The sequence below is a fragment of the Spodoptera frugiperda genome, chromosome 1, assembly GCF_023101765.2.
Source record: "Spodoptera frugiperda isolate SF20-4 chromosome 1, AGI-APGP_CSIRO_Sfru_2.0, whole genome shotgun sequence".
Classification (NCBI taxonomy): Eukaryota; Metazoa; Arthropoda; class Insecta; order Lepidoptera; family Noctuidae; genus Spodoptera; species Spodoptera frugiperda.
The window spans coordinates 3,096,565-3,119,881 of NC_064212.1; the positions used below are offsets into that span (position 1 = coordinate 3,096,565).

Sequence of the window (23,317 nt, forward strand, 5' to 3'; positions counted from 1 at the left end):
TTTTCTTGTAATTTCCCAAAAACAACAGACAAAAACGAATTGAAATGTTGATAAACATTAGGTGTATTTTTGTTCGCCTGACCATGTTTTTAAACGTTCACCTTGCACGAAATCCCACATTTTTATGTAGGCAGCGAATCTAAAAATAAATACTAAAAATTGTAGCCCTTTGATATTGAACCTGCCTACGTGTTTTTTACGAGAACCAAAAAGGAAAGATATTATTTTACATTCCGACTTGCACCTGACATTTTAAAATTGGAATAAACGTGACGTAAAAAGTAGGTGAGTATTTACACACCTACGGCCTTACTTATAAACGATCACTAAAGTTAAGACACAGTTAAACTACGTATTAAAAAATATTTTAACTCATAAACGATGATTAACGCTAATTAATGTCTTAGCGACTGCTTAAATAGCTGTCAACTTAATCAGTGACGAATCCTTGTTTAAAGACCTTAATTATCAAAATGGCGTCCGAAATTCGTAAAAGTCACAGCTGTGGTATATTTCAACAATAACACCACATGCAAACTTCGCATTGAATTGTGTTCTGTTTGCTGGGCTTTGTTCCGCTACTTAGGAAAGTGAAGTGGATAAATATTAAAAAATGGATATATTTGACGACGATAATGAATTACGCACATACCGTGACGAGATAGAAGAAATAAGAAATTTCAGGAATATTGGTTCAAGAAGGAGAGTAAAAATATATAATTCAAGATCGAACCCAATGGAGGAATTGAGTGAAAGCGACTTCAAGCATCGCTACAGATTCAGTAAAGAAAATATGGTAAAAATTATAAATATCTTAAGAAACGACTTGTCCATGGATAGCCGGGGCGACAGTATACCTGTGGAGTTGCAAGTAATGGCAGCTATAAGATACTGGGGCCGCCATGAGATTCAAGAAGACTGTGCGGAAATTCATGGCATGAGCCAACAGACTTTATCAAGAACTGCTAAAAGAGTTGCTATTGCATTGGCTTCGAAAAGTTCCATTTATATTAAAATGCCTTCAAATTTAAGAGAAGAGACTGAAACTATTCGGAAATTTGAAACAATTTGTGGGTTTCCCCATGTTACCGGTGCAATAGATTGCACCCATATTAAAATAAGAAAAGTTGGAGGAGATGTTGGTCAGTACTATATAAACCGTAAAGGACACTATTCTATTAATACTCAAATGGTGTGTAATGCAGATTTGAAGATCTGTGATATAGTTTGCCACTGGAGGGGTAGTACTCATGATGCAAGAATATGGCGTGAGAGTTCCATTAAAAGGAGATTTGAAGAACGAGAATTTAAAGGAAAACTTATAGGCGATGGTGGATACCCTTGTTCCCCATATTTACTGACTCCAGTACTGAGACCCCGCAACGAAGCAGAACGGCGGTACAACTATAGCCACATTCGCACCAGGAACGTAATTGAGAGATGTTTTGGTGTACTTAAGGCAAGGTTTCGGATACTTTTGGAAATAATGAGAGGGTCTTTCAATACGATTAAAACGACAATTGTTGCATGTGCAGTATTGCACAATTTAGCAATTGAATTTGATGACACTTTAAGTTATGAAACCCCTTACACAGACAGTGATGAAGACACTGAGGCCATTGAACAGGACTCTAATAATTTGACACACATAACCAGAAACATTTTTATTGAGAATTTCTTTTAAAATACAAATATATAGTTTTATTTAAACATTTTTTAATTTTTTTCCCAATATTTTTGTTCTAGATCCAAAATTGCCATTCTCTTCTTATGCAATTCATCCTCCCGTTTTTCTTTATTTTCTTTGCACTTTTTTGTGAGTAGGAACAATTGTTCCTCATAATTATCAGCAATCTGAAAAAGAAACAATAAGATGTATACAGGGTGTCCCTGAAGTCGACGTCCAACGGGCACCAGATGATCAGCAAGGTTCCAACTGTTATCAGAAAAATATAAAAAAATCTAAGTCCTACAGTTTTTAAATTACAGTGACTTATGTGTTATCCACGAAAAAGTACACCTGTGCCAGTCTTTTGACTCTTGTTGCTATAAATCTTAATTTTTTCGGCTGCAGTCTTCCTTACATTAACCTGAATAGTGCTCCAGTAATATGGAATCATAAATTCTTAGCCAACTGCTTTAGATTGGAAAACATTGTTAGTTTTAGAGGAACCAAAGACTCTGAATAAAATTTTCACCTTACTTTAAGTGACTGTACTGAATAAATTATGTATGGCGCTAGTAATGGCAAATTTCACCAAAGTTGGCGCATTTAATAAGGATTATAAAATGGTATAGCACTTTGCAAATTATTTCTTAAATTCGACACAACAAAACTCCGTTTCGATGAATTTATTTGAACTTACTAATATTTCTTCTAGTGTACTCAAATCATACGTTACAATATATTGCCGACGAAAGCTGTAAGCGAAATCACGGGTAAACAGACAATGTTGTTTGACAAGAGATCCTCGCTGATTTTCAACATGATGATAACAAATAGCGTGCAAAGTGCTGTCTAGTGCATACGAGGTTATAACGTATGATTTGAGTACACTAGAAGAATTTTTAGTAAGTTCAAATAAATTCATCGAAATGGAGTTTCGTTGAAAAATCTTTTTTTGTGTCGAATTTAAGAAATATTGTGCAAAGTGCTATACCATTTTATAATCCTTATTAAATGCGGCAACTTTGGTGAAATTTGCCACTACTAGCGTCATACATAATTTATTCAGTACAGTCAGTTTTGTAATTTATGAAAAAAATCATGCAACCATCAGGCATAACCATAAGTACTGTGATTATGATGTTACCTTGTTATTTTGTTTAGGTTTGTGTTTAGGCTTATATAATTCCCTTTTTATTGTGTGTTTCTCTACTTTTGTTGCTGCTAGTGGTGTTGATAAAATTGGATTTTCTTCCACATCAGGAGTATTAGATAACTGAAAAAGGAGAGCATATTAATGAATATTTTATTATAATGATTTCATTCAGTTGATAGTTGGATTACAGTACCTGAGTTGATTTCTCAGAATCTACAATAATTGCTATTTCTGTGGGGGCTAACCCAGATTCTGACATCATCTTTTCAGTTGCTGTTGACTGTGACTGCAATAGATAATTATTATAATGTATAAATAAATAAATCATACTATGCGACAATATGAAATCAAACTATACATGCATACCTGTTTTATTGTTTCAATAAATATGCTATCACTATCAAAAACATTACTGTCAATCACAAACTCATTAGGCAATGACTGAATTAGTTCGAGATCTTCTTGTGGCGGACTTGGTGGTGGAGGTCCTCCGCCAGTCATCTGCCTGGCCCGCCTATACTCCGACTCTCTAGTTTTAACTTGGCCTTTTGTATTACGCCACTGGGTGACAATTTGTGTCATATCCCTGGGCTTTTTATTAAGGCTATTAAAACTGAAAAAGGTTAACATTTATAAACATGAGTGCTTTCCACTTTGGTAGTAGAGATAATGAAAGAAATGAAAGAATTAAAATAAAACAATGCTACCTAGACAATATTTCTTGCCAAGCAGCTTTTTTCTTTGCATTGGTATTTGTAGTAGTGTCTTTTTTTTCTATAATATCAATTTTCTCCATTATAAGTTGTCTTAAGATTCTCTGCAAGAAAATAACAAAGTTCAGAGTTAGTACAATTTAGACAGGTATTTTGGTGCAACAAGATAGATACAATACAAGTAACAATAAATTTAATATGACAATAACCTTTTCTTCTTCATCCCAGTTTGAAGATCGGGCCCTTTTCTTAGCGGATTTCAATTCCATTATATCACTAACACAACAAAAACACCACACCGCTGTATATTTATACAACACCAAAAAATTTGAAATTACCACTCTTTTGACAATATTTGACACAATTTAGAATTTTGACGTTATGATTTTTTAATTTCTCTTTGGATAACAGGAATTTTACCATCACAATGTAGCTTTACGTTTGGTATTGGCAGCGTATAAAATAAAAACGTTATTTAACCATTGCTTAGTTAAGTGACGTGTAAACAGTGTTTATAAGTAAGAAATAGTTAATTGATAATTAAGGAGTTAATGAGTTATTAGTTAATTAGTTGCTTAGCTGTTGATTAGTGGATTTTTATAAGTAAGGCCGCTAGTTTTTGGATAAGGCAACACCGGGATAAGCTGCCCCTGTTAACATTTGAACAAACATGATCTTGATAAATACCAGCTTAACCCCGGAAATAGCAAGGAACCACTAATGTGTTCGGTTCACGGAGTCAAGACCCTTCTAAGTCATCCCGTGCTTCATTGATGGGGAATGCATGAACCCTGACTAACTTGAGCGGACAAAGGATCGCTCGAATTACTGTCTGTTGAATCATCAAGTTAACCAGACGTGTGCAAACATGGCGATCAGACGAGACGATACGTGGCATTGTATCCAATGACTGTTTTGTTATAGATGGCGCAATTTATCCTGAATTTACGACGCATTGGAACCGATTGAGGAGAAAGGTTAGGTTTTTTTTTTATTTTGTACTTAAATTTCAGGGAACGGCAATGGGGTCATGTGAGGTTGATTTATTTGTTTATTAGTTTTCATGTACGAATAATGTGTTGTAATATCTACGTAAAAGATGGTTCAAGAATTAGTTTGTCAATGTTTTGTAATAAACAAATCGGATAGCATCATAGGAAAGCAAGTTAAAAATGTATCTAATCTAAACATCGTTGTATTAAAAACAGTGAGTAAGTTCCAAATAAAAAGTCATTGCGTCTATTGACCTTTACATAAAATATTAAAGAAGATGTATCCGTTGTATGATCTGAATAACACTAGTGACCTATCTGTTAAGAAAATCAGTTAAAGGTGCTCTCAAGTTTAAGCGAGGTCAGAAAAAATAAACAACGATCACAATCACAATGCGCCAGTAGCTTTGCCGTTGCTAAGCAACGGATGATTGGCGCGAATCCGACGCGATACGACGGCTATAGAGAATCAATTCTTTACTTTATTTTTTTACCTACTGGCCAAGGACAAAGGCTCGATCATTCTAGGTAGTAACCTAGTTTGCATCTATAATATAACGTAGTATTTTTGTTGCACAATTAAAATAAATATTGCGCAATTTTTATGTCCTGGTGAATAAAATAAAATATTAACCGGTTCTTATTCTCATTTTCAGGTAAATTAATTAAAATACATTACTTTTTTAAGTATTTATTCTCATACTTAAAATGTTAATTTCTGTTTTCCGCGTTGAGGACCAGGATTTTTATTTATACAAGGGTTAATAAATTAAATAAATACCTATTAAGTAGTAGGTTACATACCAAGGTGCCTTTAGATCTGAATTAATTTCATCACAATCACTAACATTATGAAAACATCAGATTTATGGCATTGGCATTGTACCGACATATAAATTCTATAAATAAGAGGGTAATTTCATAGATAGGTGCATTATTTTGTAAACATCGTCGGAAGTGCAGCTGGTGAATATTTAGGCGATTAAACGTGATTCTCAGCATTACAACAAATTCTCATTAGCAGAAGAATAAAAAAGGTAAGATTGTTCATAGATAAAATAAAAATATTAAAATAATTTTATGACTACTTACATCTAGTGTCTATTCAACAATGACCTTGAGAATTAGTTACGTTAAAAATTGCGACGCGTTTAGCTAGCTAATGTATCAAATTGTGATAAAGAATACTTATTGCTTGAATTGCCAACCTTACTTACGATATAGTTGACTAATCATCGATTTAATGCTGAAACTAAATAATTTATTCAAAATTGAAATCAGTAAGTCGGAAATATTTATCATCTTGAAATTAATAAGTAATAAATATTGCTTGCTAACAGTTCGTAAAATTAAAAATTTAATAAAACAGAGATCGAAAAAGTTTTAATATCGAACGCATTTTTAAATAAAAAAAAAATGCAAATCCATTAACCATAAACAAACATATGCGACGTGACGTGAATGCTTCGGCCATTCGGCCAGTCACATTTATTTATTTTCTTCCGCCATTCTGTATAAGTTTATTCCGTACTTATGGTTATGCAGCAGTAATTACAAAGATTGGAGGTTTCGTCATTTAACTATTAATTTATTAGGTGAGTTAAACAACTCGGATTAAGTTAAATAGTTAACTTTGGTTGCACTTCATCGCCGTAATCCATAGACCGTAGCGAATTTGATATCAAATTCAATGTCGATCGATCAATACAAAACTAATATAAAGTATTATAGTCACACTTCATTATCTACCCACATGTTCTCACAAGTTTATTATGTCTGTCTGTATATATAGATAGATATCTATCACTACAGTAAAATGATGAAATAGTTCGCACAGTTTACAAGACACATTTTCCGCAACAAACACACATAATTACGACAAAACATGATTTTGATCACGTAACCTACCAATAAGTGAACTCAGAAGAATCTAAAATTATCTTCTTTGTTAATTAGTAGTTAAGAACTGTGTACAATGTAAACTCATTAACTTGCAAATTAACAAATTAATGTTTTGTAAAACAGTAGTCGAATACCTACCTCCCTAGGTTGCTAAACTAAAATTACCTAGTTTATTGCAACATTTAGCACTTATAATTTGTTTATCAATACAACTTATTATGTTCATATTCATCATAAATATCGGACCAAAATGTACATTTTATTAATTAATTTAAAACTGAAGGTAAATGTGTAATAATATTACCTGGGTCTTGTGAAAAATATTGAAACAAACGTTTGCGATTGCATTGCCAAACGTAAATGAATGGTCAATGTCTGTCTTTTTCCTTGAAGTACCTGTGCGGTATTACAGAAAGAGACAGCTATAGTGTTATAGCTCCGTCTCGTAACGCGTGGTGTATTGTAGCGTACTACGCAAGCTGACGGTGTGTCGACATTGGACGTTGGATCGGTTGCCGGTCCGAGGCTTCGCAGCGAGCGTCGTCGACAGTCTCGCAATGGCGTTAGTGAGAATAGGACGTGTGTTCGTTTAGTTTCACAACAACCCGAGCGGACACCGGCCCAAAATATTGGCCGTCTATCAGTGCATGAATTACTTGAAGATACTTCCTGTAATTCCTCACATAATAAAGCGACTTGTTCGTGACCACGGACAGTCAAATTTTGGTACGATATCCACTCAGGGCGAATCATTTCAAGGTTCGTACTTTATTCGTAATTTCCCCTTACTAAATAACGTTACTAAATCGTGTCGATTGTCTCGTTTTGTTTCAAATTTTGTAACATCGTCGGTGCAGTGGATTTGCAAGTGTCACAAACGGGAAATTACTAATAAGTGGTTTTCGTTTTGTTGCAGATCATGTTCATCTCATCATAGTTCCTTCATCGTTATAATAAGTGTTTGTGTGTGTTTGTGAACATAAGTGAAACGTGACAGTGATAAGTGTTAGTGATGGAACCTGGATCACCATCATTGCTGTGGCCGCTGCGCCTGAGCAAGCCTGCAGTGACCGTGCCGGTACCGGCCGGCGAGGACAGCAAAGCGGAGGAGAGGGCTCAGTCGCCAGTGCTGACGGACCGGCTGACGGCGGCTCCCTCGCCGTCCAGCCCCCCGGCGCCCTCCAGCCCGGCGCCACCCCAACACCAGTTCCAAGCGGCGCTGGTCGCTGAAAAGTATCTCCTATTGGAACAGGTTGAGGGCTCCTCGCTTTGTCGGTGTGTGGACGTGCGAACGCAAGAGGAATATGTGTGCAAAGTGAGTACCTACTAAAGTACTTATCTAATCTGAGTCTGACTAGAGCGATATCTTGGATAGACTTCATTATAAGTCCTAAGTCTTACGTTAGATACTGACGTCAGTGCAATGACTCCCGGAACCGCGACGAGTTACACCGTACCTACCTATAAATGCACCTAGATATAGAGAAGATCGAGTTTATAGTTTGCCACAGTAAACTTGCGCTATAAAAGGCTGTACAACCTATAGCTATCTACTTGGAACTCCAGTCCAACAACTTTATTGAACGAACTTGCAAAAGTTTATGCAAATGTAGGTACGGGTTCTGTTGATAGGTACCTATTCAATTAAAATCTACTTTATTAGTATTCAGATAAAATCGCTTTTGGCTTGAGATAACTGGGTGTTTTAAAGATTTCAAATTTCGATTCTTACCTACTTGATTATAGACATAAACAAAGTACTTTGTATTTTTTTAAATGAGTATTTCTGAAATTGGCTAAGACAATCTGTCTCGCGACTCAGCTAGGATGCGTAACGTGTGCCGTGTCGAAATTGTGCCGGGTTTCAACAGGCGTTGCGTGGCTTTGTTTGATTGATATAGTGCGTAATCTCTTGTTTTAGTTCGACCTCTTACTACATTAATCTAATTTGGTAGCTGAATGAGTTATTTCATCCGCTAAACTCTTCCCTTTGTTAAAACAAGTCACATTAGTTATACCAAACAGGTGTGAAACTCCACATTTACGAAAAACATACATAATAAAACTGTTGTAGGTAATGAATTCTCCTCACAAAGTCAATATATTGCAAAATATTTGGTAAAGGGTTCTCACTATCCCACGGGAGTGGACCCCATGTAGAGATAAGCAGAGAACACAATAATGTGCCCACATGTCGTGGCCCTTCAATCCAATAATTTAGTTTGTCAATAATAACCATTAGTGACTTCTGACAGCCACTTCTATTTGGCAATTTATTTCGTGATAGGTCTTGAAACATTTACACACACATTATTATTAATATCAGTACAATCCATAGAAATATTTAAAACTATTTAACTATTATAGTTATCTATGGTAGTTACAATCCAAGAAAATATCTTTGGAATCTCGAACAAATATTTCTTGCTCGAACGTATGTCTGATAAACTCAGCTCGTGAGTAAATAATTCGTTAATTAATGTTCAATAGCAGTTTTTTCACGAGTCTCGCGTGCATTGTTCATAGCATCTTGTTTAAAACCGATGTCATACTTTATATGTCATGGCCCCGCGCGCTGCTCGATCGCACTTGTAGGCCACAGCCATCGCCGTTTTTACAATGTCATGTGTCGACTTTCGCAATCGATAACCTAACAATAACGGCAATTATAACGCTAACTACGCTAATTGTTGCACTACACCTAGCCAACTTATTATGCTCCACGTAAACTATTATAAGCGGGCCAACATTCCAAACTTACTCATTTTTACTATTTGAGCGAATTATCCTTATTGGCTTTTGTGAATCACTACGTTGGGTCTAGAAACTTGTTTGAAAACAAGTTATTTCTAACGAATTTTATACACAAGCTTTTGACGACTAATTTTAGGCAATACAGGACACGTTGGTGTCCTAACAAAGGCCTATACTAGTATTGTCAAGGCACAGAATAGGCACTTCCCTCGTGAGAACTTGGCAAGGTTAAAGTGTGGCAACGTTATCGTTGCTAAACGCCGAGCGTATTTACAACACCGACTATTGCCGACACGACTGCCACGTTTATGTTTCACATTCATCATGTGTGATACACTCTTCTAGTATTTGTTTTATTAAAAATATATTATAACTACCGTCCTTAGTAAACGATTTAGCCTACATAAACTTGTAGCGTCACTTCTGATCGCATCAGGTCGGGACTAAAATAAGCTTGACCTTCTCATTGACATTGTGAAATAGACGATTTGATAACGCGCCGATCGCCGAATGTCATAGCGAGGCTAGGGGCCCCCCTCCTTTGCCCTGCCCCCACTAAACAGTACGAACGGCGGCGCTAACAGCAAAGCGCTTATTCATTGCTGACTTAATAGGTGTATCAAAACTGGTACAACAAACATAGCCTGACATACGCAGTAACGTTGAGGATATAGCGCTAGGATCGGATCATATCATGGTTGTCTGCAATCAATCTGCAAACAATTGAGACAGCCACCATATATGTACGGTTATCTGCTATTGTAATTTATCCTAGAACGGATGAAGGCTTGTGAATTTGTTATGCTCCTTAAACATAAACAACCTAGATTGTTACAATAGAACAGGAAACTCATCTATGTATCTTATCTTGTGTAGGTAATGTAAATGTAAGGAAGGTATGAAGTACTTTGTACATTGTCATTGGATTGACTTAGTCTAGGTTATCGGAATAGGAGAGCCAAAAGCCGGATTGTGAGTACATGGGTGTCGAGTGCGCCTTACAAATATTTTGCAATAGATATACATACCTTGTGATTATACAAATATTGATAACAGTTAAGTAGGTTAGCTCCCGTAAAATACGTTCGATGTCAAATAATATCAAGTGTTCTGTCAACAACATTGCGAATTCTTATCAAAACCTCATGTTTTCGCAAACACGTCCACAAATGGGTCATGTTTTATTTTCGTACAACGCCCAACATTAATAGAAATCGAAAAAGCGCGACGCCATGTCTAGGGTGACTGCGCTGAAATAACCACAACTATTTATACTGTACGAGTCGAAAAAGAAATGGTTTGACGCACGCGACGTGATTCATCATTCGTGAGTCGGGAAATCAGATTTGGAATTTGCGTTCACAATGTCGTTGACATTTCGTAGCCGATCGCAGTGAGCAGTGAGCACCGTGCACAGCACACACGGATCAGAACAAACGTTCATTTATAAATAACTGTACCATTCCATGTAGCTGACCCGATAGCGGTTCTAGAAAGCTTAACGTTGCCGACAACCGACAACTCTTGCCTATTCACTATTGAAAAATGTATTGCAACAATTATCTTGTCCGTTTCGTTTGATTTCTACTTTGTCGTCACCCAACGATTCTGTTTGAAGTCGACCGGGCTAGATTTGCAAAGGAGGGTTAGCTTGCCTCTATTCACTAAATGTTTCAACCTCGTTATTCACATTAGACTAAGCCCTTTTAAATCACGGCCGCTTTGAAATAGGACCCCTTTGTGTGTGCAAAAACATGGACGGCAGTTTAACGCATATTTTTAACGTATCAGTTAAGTTTTGCTAACGTCCTTTAGATAAAACAAATTTCATGAAACGCATTACGTTTTACGAATTTAGGTAGACAGAAAACTTGGCGAAACGATAATTATGTTGGAAGTGGCACGCGACTAAAATCTAGGTCAGTGATAAAAGGAAAACTATTACACGCCTAATAACGCTACGTAATTAATTGAAGAATGCAAAGAATCGACCGGAATCACAGGAAATGTTTACTTTCCCGGAAAACACCTTCAATTCAATATCATTGACTGTCTACAAACTACGTAGCGCAAGGAGTAGTTACAATTATCTTTCACAAAATTAGTTTTGTGGAATAAGTGTGTTAATGTTGACGTTTTCCTGTAGGTGGTGTCACGAGATTGCAGCAGCTTACTACAAGCCCACTATAGGCTTGATGGCCATCCGCACGTCAACCCCATACACGAAGTCCTAGTCGGTGATAAGAGAGTATATCTTATCTTCCCTCGGTCGCACTCCGACCTCCACTCATACGTGAGGGCGAGGAAACGGCTAAGGGAACACGAAGCTCGCAGGCTGTTCAGACAAATGGCAGAAACAGTGGCCGCGTGTCATGAACAAGGCATCGTTTTGCGGGATCTTAAACTGAGAAAATTTGTCTTCGCTGATCCTCAAAGGTGAGTCTTTTTTAATTGAAACTTGTTAATTAAATTATTTTAGCCTATATATGTAACTGCAAACCGCCGTGAATATCTTCTAAATAGGGTGTTGGTAACTTTTATCAATGCTAAAATATCTAAAGTAACAGATCCCTAACTGATATCGGCGATCGACCCGCTTAAAATTGATCGATCGTGTACTTCCTCGGTATTTTTTACTGTTGACGCCCACCAAAGATCGATCGTGAGAAAACAGATGAGTTAATAAAAAGGTCGGAAGGGAAACGGAAATGCTCTTTGTATTTTAAGTAGCGACTTGCTTCCTCTGTGAGTCAATCGCCTTGTGCTACTGCTATAAACTGTTATCAAGTCATTCATTATGACAATTCACATGCGCTATGAGTCGTCCTAGAAAGTGACTAGTCGTTCTCGATAAACTGAAGTGGATAACTATTGCAGGCACGTTGCACTACTGGCGCCACATAAGCTACTGCTTCTACGTTAATATATGATTATATGTAATAGTCTCTTCGTGCGTAATTTGATAATCACGCGTATGACTAACAATAGTAACAATTTAAAGGTTTAACCGCAGCTACTATTGAAAAATATTGAAATAAAGGACAATCAAACAATAGGATTACTCAACGCTTATTAATTACACCGGTCTCGCGTTGGCCGGTAGGAACCAGCGGATTTTCAAACTTTTGAAATGTTATCTGGCCTCCATTGTTGCGAATATCTCCGGCAATGCTAGCGGCTCAAGGCGAACGGTGTCATTGCTGCGTACAATACTGCGCGCGCGCCGCAATCGGGTCAAGGGTCCGCGGCAATGCGCTTGCGCACCGCCCGCGCCGCACCGCGTGGCGTCTGCGTACGTTTTACACATCACCCCTTTACACCCGTATAATGATGTAAATCCTCATACGGGTACCTGCCCTTATCCGATCAGGTGATCCTGAGAAACTCCCTACTAAAAGAAATCTTTATGCACCCCTTAGCACGTAATTCTAACGACCACATTCTTCAAAGATTTCAAATTAATTCTATTCACCTGCCCGTATAGCAACCCTTCGTTTTTTTCTTGTTTAATAAGTTTCATTTATTAGATTCTTTATTTTCATCTGATATCATCAAAAAAACTGTATTATGCTCCTATGATACTGTTTGTATTGTACGATCGTAAGCTACTATAAGTCAGAATGTCGCCTATTTAGTTATAATTCTCTCGAACCCCTCCTCCCACGGTGGGGGCAACAGCCAACCTTTTGTGTATTGGATTATCTTTGTCGTCCTCTCTGAGACAATATTAAGTACACCCACCCGAACTCGAAACTTTGCTGTGATGGTTTCTTTGACCTTTTGGATTCGCCCCTAGTGACATTCACTGTGCGAATCCGAATATGCCTTTGACATGACCGCATAGCCGCAGACATGTTCGAAACCCAATATACGGTACAAACGCGAATAAAACGAATTCCATCTGTGTATTTGCGCAACAGTATTAATTCAGTCCGCTTTCGAGTGGACAGACAGACAGTGGAAAAGGTAAAATTTCATACTCTTTTCAGCGTCGCGTCATCAAAGCGAGTGTTGTCAAAAGCGTCGGTTCGCGATGCGGAACGGGAAGCACCGCGACCGTAGCACTGATGTAAAAACTTTTGCTTTACCCTTTACGTAATAGCGGCATACGCCGCGACTTGAGAAGCCTTTTCCAAACTTGCCTCTCAAAGCTGGAATGTTTTACTTTTGGTTATTACACAGAACCTCCAAACAGCACAGACAAACTTTTTACCGCACAAACGGCAGCTCGCCTGTCTAATTTTGCAATATTTTTATATTTAATTCAACACAAACGTAGGGAGCACTCGATGAATAGTCCTTACAATTGCAATAGCGTTGATAATGTCCGCTGGACATGGCGTGTACAAAAGACTCTAGTTATTGGGCAAACGGGACGCGCTCGCTCGCTAGCGTCTGTTTTGTCTGACCGTTAATATAAATTAAGCAGGATATTGCAGATGTGTTTCCAGTTTTGCCATGTTGCCGGTGTCGGAACGGAAACATCGCTTTTTGTTCTACTTAATGATAACGGACCTTTGCGTGTAGGTCAAGCAGGTAGACAGCTGTTTAACAATCTGGGATCCAAACTTTCGTTCGGTTAACAAGCATGTGTGCCACATTTTCCCAGAGGACGTCGTTTATACAGAGTTAATGTGTCAGATTATTCAGATGGTCAAACAAACCCCCATTAACATAACGCGCAGCTGACCTTGCCGAGCCCTAATAAATTCTAATGATTGCACATGTCGCGTCGGTCACTATTCCCCAGCTGTTGTTCGCAATCGTGAGAATGGTGTATCGGTGAAGGTGCAACTTGAGCAAGTGTCCCGCCCTTCGACCTCCGTTCTCACGTCTCGGTGCGATATAAAGGCACCCCTGATTATAAATTCGAGTCATCCGGCGGGACGCCACGATCAACATCCCGCGATTCCGCCGTCTCAAAGGTAAACAAGAACATTAATATTGATTCCGCACTCTCTTTGACGCTTTGAAGTGGATTTTCTTAACACTCGCCCGTAGTTTTTCTTGTCCTTTGAGATGAAAACAGATTTCTCCCTGGTCTTTGAGATTAAAATTAAGAAACGAAGACACTTTATAAAGAGAAAAATCAGAGCATAATCCATAATGTAAAAACTTGTATGAGTAAGTTTTAAAAGTAATAATAAACAGGGAATACCAGCATGATACAATGGGGTGCAACTATTTCTACCGGAATGATACTTTCTCTGTTATCGAATGTTTCAATAGATAACAAAAACGATAATTCAGTGTGTAACTAGAAACTATCAAGAGAAATCTCGGGTAGTGTATCCGGGCGCAGGCCTTGAGGGAGGAAAACGAGGTCGTGGCGATAACGCAGGTAGCGAGATCCTCGCGCCCTACGACAACACGCTCGGAGCCACGTCACATACGTCAAATTATTATGACGACACATAATTAACAGTACTTCCTGGAAGGATGTACCTTCCTATTATACAAATCACAATAACAAATCTTTGTATAAAAATAAATCAGCGCGCTGGTGACATCACAGACCTGACGACAGAAAGCCGGATGTTTGAATGTAAACTACCTTTATACGAATAATGCATTCTTAATTTTGGCATCACCGACAGGATGTAAAAAAGCGGAAACAGTTTCGCGTGACAGAAATAGCCTTTGTCCGCCTTCACAAATCTAATTTGTTTCGCCAGTTTGTTGTACAGCATTAGCTAAATCTAATAACGCACCAGACAGTCCGGAGCCCATTTTGTTCCAACAACGTGATTTTAGTCCTTTGTAAATAAGCTCAGGTACAAAATTGTCCCGAGCGTATTGTTCAGATGCATCCCGCCTACTCCCGGCCAAAATAATAACTTCGTCGAATGATCCAGGTAACAAAATACGTCCCGAGTTTTTTGCGTAACACGGTGTTCAGAAGCCGGATCGGATGATCGAATATATTGCAAACAATGACGACAATCCAGCGGCATTCAATTACGCAACTCTTATGTTTACCGTCTATGCTCCTTCTAATCCGTAGCCGTAGTTTTGAACATTTAGATGTCTCGATTTATTTCCCAAACCCCTAAAAATCTGGTGAAAATTGAAGTCGACTCTTATTTCGACGCGAATAGTATATCTGGTTGGTGTATTCGCACGTCTGTCGTGTTTAACGGGACGGGATATTTACGGTGTGGCTTGAGCGCCGCTTGCCAGCGGATGTGCCAAATTGGTCCGCGATAGACGGCCGCCTCGCCACCCGGCAGACGCCACTGCGTCGCATGCCTGTCCGGCCACTGCCTCACAACATTTCCTTCCAAATCTCAAGTTAATTTGCGACCGATTACAGTGTATGTTACTGAACCGACACGCAACCGCTCTATAATTTAAAAAAGAAAAGATGTGCAACATGATAACCTAAATAACGCCCCGAGGTAGTTGCCGATAACTCAACAGCGGTCGATCAGCGCAGCTCGTGTACCTGCCTGCGCACCTACGCTGACTATTTTGAAAATGTTTTGAAACAGAGTTGCTAAAGCTTCGTGGTGCAAGAGACCTCCACATTACAGCGATGTATTTGCATAATACTGGGCGCCCAGTAATATAACCATACGTCAGATTTGCTAGTTGTATAACTTCTGGTGCAGTCGTACTTTGCCATTATCATTTAGTTTGCGTAACGGACCTTTTATTTCGCCTAGTGTCTGACTGTGCACTGCGTAGTTGGCATCCGCTGCTGGTATTTTTCGCGCGGGTGTGGCCGCTGGCCACTCGTGTTAGATAAACGAGCGCGCATCGAGTGCTAATTTGTACGGCGTGATTCAGGCGTGCCGGAATTCAAGCGCACTGTTGGTTCTTGTTTTGGGGCATTTATTCGCGGCCTCGATCGCGACTAGCGCGGCGTGGCGTGGTGAGGTCGCGCAACTGTGCCAATGTCGCGTGGTCGACGCTGCCGCAGCCGACGTCGAACCGCGCCGACTCCTCAATCGTGCGGAACCGATGCCTCTGCTGCGTTTCAAAAACTCTGATGCCATATCGGGTCTTATGAAAGTGACTCATCGTTCACCTTGAATGAGCAATGCTCGAATATCTGTAATGCTCCTTTGTCGGGAATGTCTACCATGAAATAACCCGGAATACTTTCGAGTTCATGCCGCCTACACTTTTCCCTCATTCTGAAAATAAATGAATCGGCGAGGACGACGCAAGCATTCGTCATGGCTATAAATAACGCGTGTTCGCACCTTTTTTGGTGGTACGAAAACACCGGATGCGACTACCGGACGCGGGCGATAGTGCAACGCTCCCAAGCGAAAGTCGCCTTTACTTGCTCGTAAAACAGAACATAATGTATAAGCAACGTTCTCAATAATGAATTACCGGACATAGGTGTCATCCATACAAAAGTAAATCCGATTGTCAGTAGAATTCAAAGCGACGATGGATCGGTGTTGACGTACACCTTGCTAAACCAGGGGCATACACATGTTCATTGTTACTAAAGAGCGGAAGCCAGGCTTCCTTCCCCGTTTTTGTTACAATTTCTTGGACAATCTCGCTCTTTTGTCAATCGAATTAGAATAATTTTGTACAATTTCTCAATTCGGCATCGTTAATTTTGCTATCGGGTACACAGCTGAGAAAACGCACGACTAGCTATTAAATCGATCCGGTTGCGTAAAACAAAGGTCTGCGAAACCTTGTGCAAGCGGCGCGCCCGCGCAGCGCCGACATATCTGCGGATTTGCGTAACCGCGCACTTATCCGCCGATACGACGCCCGTGTGTTGTGACACGCTCCGTTTGCCTACATCTGTATAACCTATATTTAAAAATACATTGTGTTACTTATCAGAAAATAATTTTTCAATACAAGTTTAATACTTTTTTTTTCGTTTTAACACTTTCTAAATCACAAAGCCGTGGCATTATAACCAAACAAAATAGATTCGTTCAATGTCAAGGACAATGCAAATTAATTTGACATTGACCAACTCAACAGCATCCCATTTCCGCTTGACCACCTTGGTCTCAATTAACTTACACTAAAATGGCGTTCCATTTCTGCGACCAATCTAGCTTGCCTTCCTCACTTCTCATGGAAAACAACGATGGTGTCATGTCATGATATCACCGGGTGACTCACAGCGGTCGTGACTCCAGAGAAGTGAACGCCGGATAAAGGCAACTTGAACTGACTTAACCTTCTCAGTCTGGAGCATAAGGCACGTCCATTTAAAAGTTTTGCAAAAAGTTTCACGGTGGTCGGGCGCACGCGACCGCTCCTTGCAAGAGATGGGTGCATTCACTTCGCACTAAAGGCAAAAAATATGCACGTGCCAGCAATTAAATAGGGACGAGACAGTATAATTGCGGTCTCTCTTGAATATCGTCGCACATGACCGCTCAGGGAGAACCAAGTTATGTCGAAGGTGGAATCACTGACCGTCGACACACGCGCCAGCCTGTATTTCCATTTTTCCGCCGTTCCGTCCCGTTCCATACGAGTTGAGATGAGTTTATAACGAGGTAGCAACAAAGCTTCGTAAGTCACAGGAGCTGCTCTGAAGCGAGGGATTTAATTCAGCACTGCATTTATTTTTTATTGTGTCGGTTGCATTTAAAACCTGCCTGGGGCGTCGGTTACGTCGTTTTGGAGGCGTCACAGCTACCGTCGCTATCCGCGGACGCATCCGCGTCGCGAAGGTCGCTGACCGCCGAATTCATCCAGCGTAAACACAAACACAGATACAACATAACCATCACAGGCAGCTATTGTTATAACCGCACTGTTTTATCGAAGTGCCACAATTCAAATTGATGAATTTGCGCAATTGATTTTGTATTTAACCGAGTAAAATACATCGATATACAATTAATGCTTTTGTTTCAACAAAAGCGTCACCCTTGCCGATAACACGTTATCGGTACGAAACGGCAATGAGTTCGTTGAACCTGTTCAATTCAAGAATGTGCCTCGATACTGCACCACATAGCTGCTAATGTACTACTCCTATTTTCATTACAAAGGATGTGGAATTTAAAAACACTTCTGCCTTTGTCATCGTAAAAAATAAAACTCTTAGTATAGCAATGAATCAGACGTGACAACACGATGATGAATTTCTATAAAAACAGCGGTGCATTTGATGACGTCATCTGAGAGGGAAGTTAAAAATGTAAGGGTAACAATGGAGGGTGCAGGGATGAATCATAGGAAATTTCTATCGGGTCACTAGCCTCGCACCCTACCACACAGCTAAATATACGTACCCTAAAATGGCTCCTAAATATAACTCCATGGATACCTTCCAAAGTAGGTGTTCAGTTCTATTAGGGACTTGTAAATAAGTGATAATTTTAGACTTGTTTGTAGAGATTTATGGAGTAACTTAGTCCGTAGTTAAAATAGTTGCTATTTATAACTTGACTCAAGAGTTTGTTGTACCCAAGCCAGGCCTATAATATGTACATAAATTCAGTATTACTATTCTTCTGGCAGCCAACTGTACAACATGGAGTCGCGCTACAGAAAAAAAACGTGCAAAACCTGAAGGTGCATTAATTGCTGGAGTCCTTTTACACTCGCCAACGCACGGACAAAAATAAAAACAACGCCATGACTTGGTACGAGCGCCGCGCACCGGGACCTACTTGTGCATGCAAAGGAGAAACAAGTTCGCAATAATAAAAATATTAAACGGTGATCGAGAGAAAGCGAACATAGCTTACTTGGAAATGGTAAAAAAACATAGTCTCATACAAGTTCCTGTTGAAGTGTGACGCGGGCGAGTGACCCCAGCTACCGATCGAATATCGTAAATCTTCCGAGATGTTCTTGCCCCTTGCTGTCAGTGTCTGCTTTTTCCTGTTTCGCTTCAAAGTTCAACAACTTTCGTTATTCTGCACAGAACAGTCGATTTAGTCAGCTATCCGACTTTTAGTTCGGTGGTTCACACTTTTTGTGTTTATGTTTTTTTGCCAATGATACTATACATTGATTCCATAGTGCGTGGGCTATGTAAAACACACAATTTTTACGATTCCCTGCCACATAAAACTTGAACTAAAAGCGAAGACGTGAGCAGTTCGGATGCGTCTTATTTTTAATCCTCTTGTTTTCCACCTACGTAGTCGTCGTCAGGTTTGTGCGCAAAATATTTAAACGCGGGGGCGCGGAGCCAAACATACAGAGGGAAATATTATGTCCTTACAAATATTCGACCTTCACGTAAACCGACACCCACGCTTTCCTAAAATAATCCCGAGTTATTTGTAAGTTCACAACCTTTACGTTGCTAGGTTCAACACAGGATAAGTTGACAAGTTGGTGATTTATTCGCTTGCCGATTTTCCTGTGTTGCGAGCGTTTACCTTGCGATGCGAGCGTCTGAATAAAAAGTAAGACCAAAACCGGTCTGGCGCTGGCCAGAATTACGATTAACCCTCAATCTGCAGTTGTGATGCGTCTCCCACTAAAAATACTTGGCGTCCGTCGGCCGCGCTGCGAGGTTGCTTATATTCTTATTTTCCTCCTGTATTTAATTATTTTGGTCGCTCAAATAACTTATATACAAGGAGCACGGTTGTGTACGACGCGACTGGGTAATTTAAAGTGAATTATTTGTTTTAAAACAATAGTCATTACTGCTATTAGTAATCCAGTCACGGGCGTTTGTCCTACGAGCTTCCTGTTTTGTTGCACTGACACGATTCTACCAGTCTTTTTAACTTCGACATTATAATGTCAAATTACCGTATTAGCTGCGCTTGCGTTACTTTGATTTCATTATTGAATGACCACTAATTTATTTCGTTCATTTGAAATTAATGTAAATTCATGCATCTATCAAAACATAAACAATATTTCTTATGTGCATTATCTGTTTGTACAAAAATGCTGTTAAGATTTTATGTAAACAGATCCATTTTCCTTTTGGCACGAATTCTGTATTCTGTTATTTATTAACTATTTTCCTTATTGATATAAATTCGTTACAAAACTTCCTCCGTTTATCGCGTACAAAGTTCTAGAGACGGGCTAATGATGCGCGCCTAGATAACTAATACTGAACCTAATTAGGGCTGCGTGATGTCACTCACGAATTCTCCTAAATGCTGTCATTTACTTGAGTACATTTATCTTGTTACTAAGACGTGTCACTTACGTTAATGATACCGTTCAAGTAGCAAAGAGGTGGCTTTCGTCAAATACTCGTAACTGTATGTTCTCATAGAGTCTAATTATAAAAGTGTTGTGGGAGCGTCCGGGCGATCGTTCAATAGATTCGTAGTGTAGGAGCATCCTAATCTCGTTCCGAAACTCTGACGCTGACGTAACTCGGTTCACGGTCAACAAGAGGAAATGACGCAAGCGCAGCCGAAGCGTTGCACACAGCCAGTTAACATTACAAAACCACTGAACACAAACTTGCCAAAAGTCTTCACGTGACCTTTGAACACGAAAATATGTAATCTTAAAGTTTTTTGTTTTTCTAGGGATTCATAAATCTCGTTTCTGTCGTAAGATTAGTCAGAATTCGGGTGCCAACGTCATGGGATCGTAATAAAACTTTTGACGCCCGTGTCGACGTAAGCGTACTCACTTTTAGGGTTGTTAGCGAATAGCTAACAAGTAAACACTCGTAACTTCTGTTTGCAGTTGCGACACTCTTGACATTGGAAGTTTATTTATACTTGTCTTTAAAAATATTGTTTTTTTTTATTCTTCATTGACAATGAGGAGATTCTTTCAACATAGGTAATACAAGTTCGATGAGTCGTTGTTTGATAACAAACCAAAGGTGACAAGTGATTGCATTGTGGAGGTCTTATTAATTTAGATGTGTATCCGAACGCGGTATTGTATAGTTCAGTTATCGGGAACGTTTACAATGACATTGAATGTTGCGTTGCGAAACGGTACTCTTTTCGTGTTTCTGGCCTCGCCGCGCGCCGCGTTCGAGATTGAAGAATACGTATAATAAATATGAGAACGTATCCGACCTCCGTTCGCGGTCACTTATTGTGTAACCGAATGCGACAAACAATACTGTGATTTTTGAACTGACGTAATTTTAGAATTTGCATTTGATTGTTGCTTGACAAATGGAACTTGATTTTTATTGACACACATAGCTATAAATCACAATTGGCACATGCATATTCTACCAATGCCAAATCAATTGAAAATTATTATATTTTTACTTTTTATCTATTTCGTTTTGACACGATCATTGTGTATCACGAGGTTAAATTAATTATTGTTATCTCGAGATCTATTAATTAAGAGAAAGACACCAATCCAATATTAAATCAATCAATGTACTTAATTGAAAATTATTTAATTCATTGTTGCACGTGACGCGTTATTAAAAATATTATCACGGACCGACCGAGCTAGCCATTAAATATACGATTTCGAGTCTTAATCATTAATATTAAAGTGTAATTTACATTGGTCGCTGAGAGCAGGTCGTGACATTGTCAGTGTGATGATCCCCTATCGACATGAAGTCATCGTCGTATATAAAACGTACGACAATAACACGGGCGTCATTAACTTCGGTATTGTACTCACTCTTGTTTTTCTTTGTACAATCGATATGTTTGTACAGATTTCACGACAATTTGCGCAGTTAAAGTCCCCCACACATTCGCGACGCGAGCTCCGTCTCCTCTGTAATCAATATAGCTGTGTGTGTACTAGGATCAAAACACATTTGGTTCACGTGCGCACCCACGGACTACATTTTGTTGTAAACGCGTGCACCGATTAACCCCTTCACGCGCATACACGATGTACTCGTTCGCCTTGTGCGACAGATTGTGTCAATCAAACCTTTCGTGTACTCGGCACTCGCCTACCTTTAACTCGTTCTATCACCGAACCAAATTAAATTCATGTGCGAATAATACAATACGCGACGGACGTAATATTTCTTCAAATTTTCTAACAATTGTTTTGCATTTACGTAAGCAGATACTTTAGTAGTTAATAAACAATTTATATACAAAACGAGGCAGCACAAAATTCATCCAATCTCTAAAAGAAAATTGTTTCCAAGCTGAAGAAACGTGAGCGCCCACCTAGTTATTCGGCTCTTTACATTTTTGAAGTAGCGACCTTCCCACGCGAGGGTTGCGGGGGTTTAATAGGCCGTAGCACGTGACCCGTAGCAACCGCTACGAGGCTACGTAGCATTGACGTCAGAGCGGCAAAATTACCCCGCGAGTGGGATACTGTGTAGTGACGCACCCAAAGAACCTAATGATTGCTCGGCGCGTGCTATCGATTAGATGCGTAATTGTATGGATTCCAATATTGTTTGTTTGCTGTGAGTGTCGTTGTGACGTAAACGTACACGGAAGCGGTTGCGCACGGTCGCCCCGGCGCGCCGGACCGTTGTATCGGCGTGGTAGCGCCGTGGCCAAGGACGCGCGGACCCCGCACACGGCCAGCGCGCCGCTTGCGACACGCGCCGCGATAGCGATGCGGCACCGATGCACCACGCGCACACGCCACGCACCCACTCGCTAGCCGCACATTCACTGCCTACATACATGCTTTGCACGCGAACCCAACACAAATCATCGCTAAATTAAGTTTTATTGAATACTCACATTCATTCAAACTCTCTCTGGACCGTAAACTTTATATCGGCGCTAGTTAATCTGTAGAACGCGTATAACTTGTTTGACTCTGTTCACCTTCTGTCTGGTGAATGACACGTGACGGTGACTTTGCCGCCGTCTGTTGAAATTAGCACCAACATTTACGAATTTGTAACTTGTAAGTGACGTAAAAAAGTACTTTATTGCAAAATCCAATGAAAACTTCAGTTCCAGACGGGTGACGTGTTAGTAAAGTTTTTTTACATCAGATTGTTCACGTTTGTTGGAGGTAAACAGTGCCGGTGACGACACGGCCGTAATTAGGTACTAACAGGATGGCGGAAAATACACATCAAAACAAACGAAACGTATAAACGCTCTCGTAGCTATATGTTGTTATACATCACATCCTGTTACCAAGAAATCTCTCGTATAATGGAAATGTTTATAGTATACAACGTGTGGTTTTCCTCTTACGCATCTCACTAATTCGCATTATAATGATAAAAATTTAATAAGGAAAATTTTCTGTTAGAACAAAACGATAAATCAGTGAT

The 23,317-nt window shown here is 39.5% G+C and overlaps 3 protein-coding genes across 5 annotated transcripts in view; 2 read left to right on the forward strand and 1 right to left on the reverse strand.

Annotated features, from left to right (window-relative positions):
- Positions 1 to 299: 299 nt before the first annotated feature.
- On the forward strand, positions 300 to 1,710 carry LOC118280055 (putative nuclease HARBI1). Its single transcript, XM_035599923.2, has one exon. It carries the CDS (start codon positions 614 to 616, stop codon positions 1,682 to 1,684), a length of 1,071 nt encoding a protein of 356 aa, XP_035455816.2. The 5' UTR covers positions 300 to 613; the 3' UTR covers positions 1,685 to 1,710.
- A 6-nt stretch (positions 1,711 to 1,716) lies between these two features.
- LOC118280056 (uncharacterized) lies at positions 1,717 to 3,887 on the reverse strand. The gene is made up of 6 exons (XM_035599924.2): positions 3,745 to 3,887; positions 3,530 to 3,639; positions 3,189 to 3,435; positions 3,016 to 3,108; positions 2,814 to 2,942; positions 1,717 to 1,854 (listed from the first exon to the last, which is right to left on the reverse strand). Exons 1-6 carry the CDS (start codon positions 3,802 to 3,804, stop codon positions 1,717 to 1,719), a joined length of 777 nt encoding a protein of 258 aa, XP_035455817.2. The 5' UTR covers positions 3,805 to 3,887.
- Positions 3,888 to 5,459: 1,572 nt separating this feature from the next.
- LOC118281850 (tribbles homolog 2) overlaps positions 5,460 to 23,317 on the forward strand; it is a 34,063-nt gene continuing 16,205 nt past the window's right edge. The window contains exons 1-3 of one of the 3 annotated variants that reach the window (XM_035602616.2): positions 5,460 to 5,564; positions 7,346 to 7,744; positions 11,330 to 11,619. In XM_035602616.2, coding sequence (XP_035458509.1) covers positions 7,442 to 7,744; positions 11,330 to 11,619 — 593 coding nt within the window. In that variant the 5' untranslated portion in view covers positions 5,460 to 5,564; positions 7,346 to 7,441. Of the gene's footprint in view, positions 5,565 to 6,098; positions 6,123 to 6,929; positions 7,189 to 7,345; positions 7,745 to 11,329; positions 11,620 to 23,317 lie in introns of those variants that run through there. The other 2 variants (XM_035602615.2, XM_035602614.2) reach the window with 2 other exon arrangements.

What these genes read in the sequence shown, in the direction of transcription:
- LOC118280056 (XM_035599924.2), bottom strand. Translation starts at nt 3,804, where the DNA reads ATGGAATTGAAATCCGCTAAGAAAAGGGCCCGATCTTCAAACTGGGAT. An exon ending in TGGCAAGAAATATTGTCTAG is followed by an intron (nt 3,436 to 3,529) that starts GTAGCATTGTTT and finishes AACCTTTTTCAG; the next exon opens with TTTTAATAGCCTTAATAAAA. An exon ending in AACCTAAACAAAATAACAAG is followed by an intron (nt 1,855 to 2,813) that starts GTAACATCATAA and finishes TTTCTTTTTCAG; the next exon opens with ATTGCTGATAATTATGAGGA.
- LOC118280055 (XM_035599923.2), top strand. Translation starts at nt 614, where the DNA reads ATGGATATATTTGACGACGATAATGAATTACGCACATACCGTGACGAG.